The sequence below is a fragment of the Notolepis coatsorum genome (genome assembly GCF_963971535.1).
Source record: "Notolepis coatsorum genome assembly, contig: SCAFFOLD_1656, whole genome shotgun sequence".
NCBI lineage: Eukaryota > Metazoa > Chordata > Actinopteri > Aulopiformes > Paralepididae > Notolepis > Notolepis coatsorum.
In genome coordinates this window covers 7,501-17,500 of record NW_028174562.1, presented here as the reverse complement: position 1 = coordinate 17,500, position 10,000 = coordinate 7,501, and the positions used below count along the sequence as shown (strand labels likewise).

The window sequence follows — 10,000 nt, the reverse complement described above, 5'->3', positions numbered from 1 at the left end:
ACAGAGAGACACACACAGAGACACACACACAGAGACACACACACAGAGACACACACACAGAGAGGCACACACAGAGAGACACACACAGAGACACACACAGAGACACACACAGAGACACACACACAGAGACACACACACAGAGAGACACACACACACAGAGACACACACACACAGAGACACACACAGAGAGACACACACACAGAGACACACACACAGAGACACACACACAGAGACACACACACAGAGACACACACACAGAGACACACACACAGAGACACACACACAGAGAGACACACACAGAGACACACACACAGAGACACACACACAGAGACACACAGAGAGACACACACACAGAGACACACACACAGAGAGACACACACACACAGAGACACACACAGAGACACACACAGAGACACACACACAGAGACACACACACAGAGACACACACACAGAGACACACACACAGAGAGAGACACACAGAGAGAGACACACACACAGAGACACACACACAGAGAGAGACACACAGAGACACACACACAGAGAGACACACACACAGAGAGACACACACACAGAGACACACACAGAGACACACACACACAGAGACACACACACACAGAGACACACACACAGAGACACACACACAGAGACACACACACAGAGACACACACACAGAGAGAGACACACACACAGAGACACACACACAGAGACACACACACAGAGACACACACACAGAGACACACAGAGACACACACACAGAGAGAGACACACACAGAGACACACACACAGAGACACACACACAGAGAGAGACACACACAGAGACACACACAGAGACACACACACAGAGACACACACACAGAGACACACACACAGAGACACACACACAGAGACACACACACAGAGAGAGACACACACAGAGACACACACACAGAGAGACACACACACAGAGACACACACACAGAGACACACACAGAGAGACACACACACAGAGACACACACAGAGACACACACACACAGAGAGACACACACACACAGAGAGACACACACAGAGACACACACACAGAGACACACACAGAGACACACACACAGAGACACACACACAGAGACACACAGAGAGACACACACACAGAGACACACACACAGAGAGACACACACAGATAGAGACACACAAATCAAAAGCTGTTATATATATGTGGGGAGAAAAGTCAGTGTACAGTATTAGCTGCAAAATATGTAGATGGTTGTCATACAATAAGAGAACAAGCCCTGTAAATACATGTATCTGGGTGGCTACATCTGTAAAATGACTACCCGATTGAATGATTATTTTGTAATTTAATATGTTTCTGTTGATTGTTTTACTTATTGCTAATATTATGGTATGTTTTATTGCTTAATAATATATATGTTATTGTTTGTATGTTGGACTTGCTTTGGCAATAAGTATGTTGATATTTCATGCCAATAAAGCCTATTTGAATTGAATTGAATTGACACACACAGAGACACACACAGAGACACACACAGAGACACACACACAGAGACACACACAGAGAGAGAGACACACAGAGAGAGACACACACACAGAGACACACAATGAGAATATCAATAAAAAAAATTACTGTGAATAACACCATGCTAAAATGTACCAGACCTGAAAGATCTAAGCAAATTAATAAAGGGTAGATGATTAAACAGAAGGTTTTGTAGATACAGTACTGAATTCTGCCATCCGGACACATGCAATTTGAAATATGATTATAGAATATAGTGGCATAGAATGGTTATGCGATTAAAATGAGATTAATTAGATAAATTCATTACAAATCCTGTAATTAATTAGATTAATTTATAACTCTTTCTCTCGTACGCTATTCCACACAGATACAAACCACAACTACAGCTAAAATGCATTAGTAGCCGACACAATTTTAAGAAAAAAGTCAAATCATGGCTCCTCCTTTTAAAATGCATGAACATGTTGTCTGATAACATTGTTGCCTGTGGCTACGTTTGTACTGCATTTAAAAATGTTCATGTCTATGTAGTTTTGTCAAATAGTTATTTATGGTCATGTTTTGTATCGCTTGTCTGTCTGAGACCCAGGACCACAATGGAAATAAGTCTAGACTTTTTTGTGTAGCATCCTTGATGTTTTTCTGGAATATTTTTTTAAATGTCAAATCAAATCAAATACACAGAGACTAATCCCCCTCTCTGTACCCCCCCTCTCTGTACCCCCCTCCTCTCTGTACCCCCCCCCCCCCCCCCCTCAGAGGAAGGTAGATGACCTGGTCTCCCAGAAGCTGGAAGTGGATGATCTGCTAACGATGGCTGAGGACGACTTGAGCCAAGTCAACGATCTGCAGTCCATGTTGCAAGCCTCCAAAGAGGTACACAGGATGACACATACACACATGATGACACGTACACACACATGATGACACGTACACACATGATGACACGTACACACATGATGACACATACACACATGATGACACGTACACACACATGATGACACGTACACACACATGATGACACATACACACATGATGACACGTACACACACATGATGACACATACACACACATGATGACACGTACACACACATGATGACACATACACACATGATGACACGTACACACATGATGACACGTACACACATGATGACACATACACACATGATGACACATACACACATGATGACACGTACACACATGATGACACGTACACACATGATGACACATACACACACATGATGACACGTACACACACATGATGACACATACACACATGATGACACGTACACACACAGGATGACACATACACACATGATGACACGTACACACATGATGACACGTACACACATGATGACACATACACACATGATGACACGTACACACACATGATGACACATACACACACATGATGACACATACACACACAGGATGACACGTACACACATGATGACACATACACACACATGATGACACGTACACACACATGATGACACGTACACACATGATGACACGTACACACATGATGACACGTACACACAGGATGACACGTACACACACATGATGACACATACACACATGATGACACATACACACATGATGACACGTACACACATGATGACACGTACACACACATGATGACACGTACACACATGATGACACGTACACACACATGATGACACGTACACACACATGATGACACGTACACACACATGATGACACATACACACACATGATGACACATACACACATGATGACACGTACACACACATGATGACACGTACACACACATGATGACACGTACACACATGATGACACGTACACACACATGATGACACGTACACACACATGATGACACATACACACATGATGACACATACACACATGATGACACGTACACACACATGATGACACGTACACACACATGATGACACGTACACACACATGATGACACGTACACACATGATGACACGTACACACATTTGAATATGAATACTGTATATTTCAGTTAGTTAGTTAGTTAATTATATTGATTTGTTATATTGTTTACACTGCTTGTTTTTACTACCTGTACCCCCCCCCCTCCCCCCCATGCTGCTATGATGCCTGGATTTCCTCAAGGGGATAAATAAAGGAATATCTTATCTTATCTTATCATACACACACATGATGACATTTACACACTCTTCCCTCTTCTACGTTCCTACCCTCCCCCTCCCCCCCTCCCTCCCTCCCTCCCTCCCTCCCTCCCTCCCTCTCTCCCTCCCTCCCTCCCTCCCTCCCTCCCTCCCTCCCTCCCTCTCTCCCCCCTCCCTCCCTCCCTCCCTCCCTCCCTCCCCCCTCTCTCCCTCCCTCCCTCCTCCCTCCCCCCTCTCTCCCTCCTTCCCTCCCCCCTCCCTCCCTCCCTCCCTTCTCCCTCCCTCCCTCCCTCCCTCCCCCCTCCCTCCCTCGCCCCCTGCAGGAGTATGAGCGTATGGCAGCAGAGCTGGATGGAGCCAGGCTGCCTCTGGTCAAGATGGTCCAGAAGTTTGCTCCGGCCTTCTCCAAGATCCCCCTGGTGGAGGAGGCTGAGAGGCACGCGGAATTGTAGGAATTTATAAAAGTTTTTATTATCTATATCAAAATCCTCCTTAATATCCTCAAAAGGCAAAACCCCATCCTCCCCGGCTATATCACCCAGTACATGTATCCCCCTTTTAACCCAATCGTCCCATATGACTGATTTCTTCCCAATCTTTAGTTTCTTATTATACCATATAGAGGCTCTCGTAGTTAAGTATGGGCTATCACCAGTCATTTTGTGCGATTGATTCCAAGTTTCCCTGATAAATGCCATCAAAGGGTTTTTAAGAGGTGTAGGTCTGTCTGATTGTGTCAGGAAGGATTCCAGAGATGAGGGATATATCATTTCCTCCTCCATCTTGACCCAAGCAGGTGCCTCCTCAGACGAGTGATTCAGTTTGGAGAGCTGGGAGAGCGAGAATGCATAGTGATACCAGTCTAGTTTAGGCAGGGATAAACCGCCATTTTCCTTTGCTGCATACATTTTGGTCCGTCCAAACAGCGGCCTTTTGCCCCCCCACAGATATACATTAATGACTTTGTCATACTGTTTGAGTAACTGGGTCGGGAGAGTCAGCGGCAACATATATAGGATATAGTTTAACTTGGGAGCTAATATCATTTTCACTAGGTTTATCTTTCCCAGGAGGGACATATTCATTTTGGCCCAATTCTGGGTCAGAGCACTAATGTGTTCGATTATAGGGGCAATATTGGCTTGCATCAACTCTTTCAGACCTGGGATCAGCTTTATTCCTAGGTATATCAATCCTGACGGCATCCATCTGTATTGCCACCCCCTTCTGATATCAGGGGGACAGCATTTAGAGAGAGGCATTGCTTCTGACTTGCTCCAGTTGATTGTGTATCCAGATATTTCGGAGAAGGACTCGATAACATTTCCAATGATCCCAACTGCTGTTCGGGGATTGCTGGATACCAATAAGATATCGTCCGCATATAAAAATAATTTATGTTCTACCTGCCCCGCTATTATCCCTTTGATGTCCTGATTATTCCTCAGTGCGATAGCAAGTGGTTCGAGGAAAAGCGCAAACATTTGGGGAGAAAGCGGGGAACCTTGCCTCGTCCCCCGCCCTAGGTTAAAGGGCGAGGACACGATCCCGTTGGTCAATACTGATGCCATCGGATTTGTGTATAACAGTTTTACCCACCCAGTAAACGATGGACCAAACCCGAAGCGCTCTAGCGTGTGAAATAAGAATGCAAATTCCACCTTATCAAAGGCCTTTTCGGCATCCAATGAGAAGGCCACTGTAGGTTCTATATCATTCCTTACCTTCCACATTATGTGTAGGAGTCTGCGGATATTATCAGCTGAGTTTCTCCCCTTCACAAAGCCCACTTGATCTGAATGCACCAAAGTATTCGCAAGTATCTTTGCCAATACTTTTTCTTCCAAGTTGCTCAGGGATATAGGTCTATAGCTTCCACAGCATTGAGGGTCTTTGCCCTTTTTCTGTAGTAATGTAATAGTGGCAGATCTCAGGCTAGTGGGCAATCCCCCCTTTATCAGTGAGTCCTCATATACTTTTAATAATCTCGGAGCGATTATATCACTGAATTGTTTGTAGAAATCGGGAGTAAACCCGTCGTCTCCTGGTGCTTTACCCAATTTAAGGCTGTTGATTGCCGCGTGTATTTCTTCTATCGAGACCCCCCCCTCCATTGATTTTACCTGTTGTTTCGATAATGACGGTAATTTGATTTTGTCGAAGAACGCGTCCATTTTTAGCTGATCCACCGCCTTCTGTGGGGTATATAAGTCCTGGTAGAAGCACCTGAAGACATTATTAATTTCCTTTTTGTCTGTAATAATCTTGTCATCTTTATTACGAATCGAGGATATAATATTCTGATTATGCATTTGTTTAACCCGATTCGCTAATATTTTACCCGCTCTCTCCCCTTGTTCATAATATTTTTGGTTGGTCCTAAATAACGCATATTCAGCCTTCTTTTGATATATGTTGTTCAATTCGTATTTGGATTTGCTTAGGTTATGGCAATATTCTTTCTATGGTTAAGGTTAGGCATGGTTAAGGTTAAGGTTAAGGTTAAGGTTAAGGTTAGGCATTGTTTCGGAGTTGGTTAAGGTTAGAACGGTTAAGTTTAGGCGCTGTTAAGGAGCTGGTTAAGGTTAGAGTTTGTCTTAGAGACAGCCTATTTCCGCACTGCCGCTCTCCCGCGTTGCCGCGGTCACATGGTCAAAGCAGCCAATCAGGGAAAACGCGGAAGCAAAAGCAGCACTCTATGCTTGTCATTAAGCAATAGGCGGACGGGACCTATATGAATTGAAAATGGGGGACCCTGATGGAAACAAGACAAACGTCTTTCTCAGGTCTGCATCCCCTTAACAATTGTATGTATTGAGCCGTACTGTATTGTACCCATTCTGCAATCTGTTAAATAAAGTTTTCATTCATTCATTCATTCGGACATAATCCACCTACACTGTCACTTTAAGGACACGGGGCATTACCCCCCCCTCCCCCCTTCTTTGTTGTTCCAGCACGGCGCGGGACCCGACCCCCCCCTCCCCCCTTCCCACCCACAACAACACAGAGGAACAGATCACAAACGGACAATACTTCGAACCTGCCAACATCAATGAAATAACCAACGCCAATGGACTGAACATTTTTCACATTAACATTAACAGCTTAAAAAACAAATTGGATGAAATCAAACAAATATTCATAAATGGTAAGGCAAACATACTGTGCTTCTCAGAAACTAAGCTCGACGATTCTGTAAAAGATCCAGAGATAGAGATTGAGAACTACTCAATAATCAGGAATGATAGGAACAAACATGGAGGTGGTGTCTGTATGTACATACACAAGGACACCAAATTCATCAACAGAAATGACCTGAATCATAAATCAATTGAAACTGTATGGGTGGAAATCCTATTCGAAAGGGCGAAATCCCTACTGGTTGGCACAGTCTACAGGCCGCCAGATCATAGTGGCTTTTATGATACACTGGATGGGTGTTTAGCTGGAGTTGAGGATGTAGACAAAATTCTTATTGGAGACTGGAACACGGATATGCAACGAAAAGATGCACCCGTCTTCAAGGCCTTCAGTAGGTTTTGTGATCTGCATGGCCTCAGCCAGCTAATCACCCAACCCACACGTGTATGTGAATCAACTCAGACTACCATTGACCTCATTCTGACCTCCGACAAGTCCAAGATCTCAAATAAAGGGGTTATAGCATGTGGGTTAAGTGATCATTATATGATATTCTGTACCCGAAAAAAACTAAAACAAAAGGCTGGCTGCCACAAAACAGTCACATCTAGAGACCTCAAAACCTACTCTAGCGAGGCCTTCAACCTTGAACTGGAGAGTCTGGACTGGTCAGATGAACTCAATGGTACACTGGTTGACGAAATATGGCTTGGTTTCAAAACCAAATTCTCAGCAATACTAAACGACATGGCCCCCCTAAGAACCACCAGGGTAAAAAATCGCGCTGAGCCGTGGATGCACTCCGAAATACTGGCCGCTATGAAAACCAGAGACAAAAAATGCTCTGAGTTTCGTAAAAGTCAGTCAAAGCTTACTAAAAGCACGAGCAGTGAACTCCAAGCCCACGTGACTGAACTCAAACTAGAAAGAAACAGACTAAGAAACGACGTAAACTCCATGATCAAAACTGCAAAAAAGAATTTCATCAATGACAAAACTGAGGAAAACAAAAACAAACCACGTGAACTTTGGAAATTACTCAATAATCAACTAGGATGCAGTAAAAAACTTAAAACCAGATTCTCAAACATAAACATAAAAACGGACAACACGCTCATCACAGACAAGCTGGATGTAGCCAATTACTTAAACATTTTCTTCACAAACATAGCCACAACACTGGTAAACAAACTACCCTCCCACTCAGGGCTTTATGGGGTAGAACACATAGTAGCTTACTACAAAAACCTAGGGGTCCGCAAGGACGACTTCAAGCTGGAAATGGTAACAACAGATGAGGTACTCAATAAACTGAGCGCCCTCCAACCTAACAAGGCCACTGGCCATGACAACATCCCCTCCAAATTCCTCAGAGACTCAGCAGCCGCCATCACACCAATCATCACACACATAATAAACCTCTCCATAAAACAGGGACACGTCCCCAAGGACTTCAAAATTGCGAGGGTGACCCCTCTGCACAAAAAGGGCAGCAAATTAGACCCAGGCAACTACCGCCCTGTTTCTATTCTCACCTCCATCTCGAAAGTCATGGAAAAAATAGTCTACGAACAGGTCGAAAAGTACCTAGCGGAAAAAAATCGAATCTACGAATTCCAATCTGGTTTCAGAACATCCCACTCCACTGACACATGCCTTCTCTATTTGAATGACCACATCAAACAAGAGGTGGACGCAGGCAAATACTGCGGCATGGTCATGCTGGACCTACAAAAGGCCTTTGACACGGTCAATCACTCCATTCTGATTGACAAGCTAAAAGCAATTGGTTTTGATAGTCTATCAGTGAGCTGGATGCAATCCTACCTTGAGGGGAGGGAACAGATGGTGGAGGTAAACGGTACCCTATCCCCCCCCCTCACAGTGAGCTGTGGTGTTCCACAAGGAAGCATACTAGGACCGCTACTGTTCCTAATTTATGCAAATGACATGTCGTCAGCTTGTGACTGCAACTTGTTCCTGTTTGCGGACGACTCAGCCCTGCTGGTCTCTGACAAGAACAAGTTACAGGTTGAAAAAACCCTCAGCTCGGAACTAGGCAGAATCTGCATATGGCTCGCTGATAACAAACTATCATTACACATGGGCAAAACAGAGTCCATTCTCTTCGGTTCAAATAACAAACTCAGCAAGACCGACGGCTTCTCAGTTACAGTGGGTGACAATATTGTCACAAGGAAAGATGAAATTACCTACCTGGGTTCCATCCTAGAGGCTAATCTCTCCTGTGACAAAATGGCATCCAATGTAATAAAAAAAAGTCAACCAACGAACTCGATTCTTGTACCGGATCTCCTCTCTGGTAAACAAGAACACCCTGAAGACTCTGGCAGGAGCACTCATTCAGGGGTACTACGACTATGCTTGCACTTCATGGTACCAAAGCACCTCAAAGGCGCTAAAAACAAAATTACAAACATCTCAAAACAAACTGGTCAGACTACTGCTTGACCTTACTCCTAGAACCCACCTCACCCCTGCCCACTTTGACAACCTAGGATGGCTTAGAGTAGACGACAGAGTACAACAACTTGCAATGGGCCTGGTCTACAAGATACACTACACGACCAAGGTACCCATGTACATGTCAAAATACTTCCCAAAGGTCAGTGAATACCACGATCACAACACCAGAGGGAGCTCCACAAATCATGTTAAACCCAGATTCGGCTCAAATAAGGGACTAAACACGTTTCGCAATTATGCCACATCAATGTGGAACGCCCTACCCAAAGCTGTAAAGGAATGTGGATCACTACCCACTTTCAAAACCTCTCTCAAGGGACACCTACGGGAGACTGCAATTCAACACTGGCCCCTGTAAATATCCTAACCCAACCCCCTCCAATGTACAGTCATTTACCTAGTATGGTTTTGTCAATAGTTCAATGTACAATTGTGTTTGTTTGTACAGTGTCTCCCCCCCCCCCCCTCAATGTACAGTGTTACTTGTTTATACAGTGTGCCCCCCGCCCCCCCCCCCCCCCCCCAACCACCTCCAATGTAAATTACCCAGTATGGTTGTCAATATCCCAATGTACCCAACCCCCCCCCCACCCAACCTCCTCCAATGTACAGTTTCTACGTCAAATGTATATACTCCCTTTTCTTGACTCCTTCTGTATCACAAACAGTACTGTATTTGCAAATCTGGTATGTCATAAATGTATAGATGTAGCAGTA

The 10,000-nt window shown here is 44.4% G+C and overlaps 1 protein-coding gene across 1 annotated transcript in view; it reads left to right on the top strand.

The window, feature by feature from the left end:
• Window positions 1-4,104, top strand: part of LOC311247527 (laminin subunit alpha-5-like) — a gene marked incomplete at both ends in the record, with an annotated part of 5,356 nt that extends 1,252 nt beyond the window's left edge. The window contains 2 exons of the mRNA XM_084338569.1: window positions 2,274-2,390; window positions 3,976-4,104. Of these exons, the coding sequence (XP_084194695.1) occupies window positions 2,274-2,390; window positions 3,976-4,104 (246 nt within the window). The remainder of the gene's footprint in view (window positions 1-2,273; window positions 2,391-3,975) is intronic.
• Window positions 4,105-10,000: the final 5,896 nt, after the last annotated feature.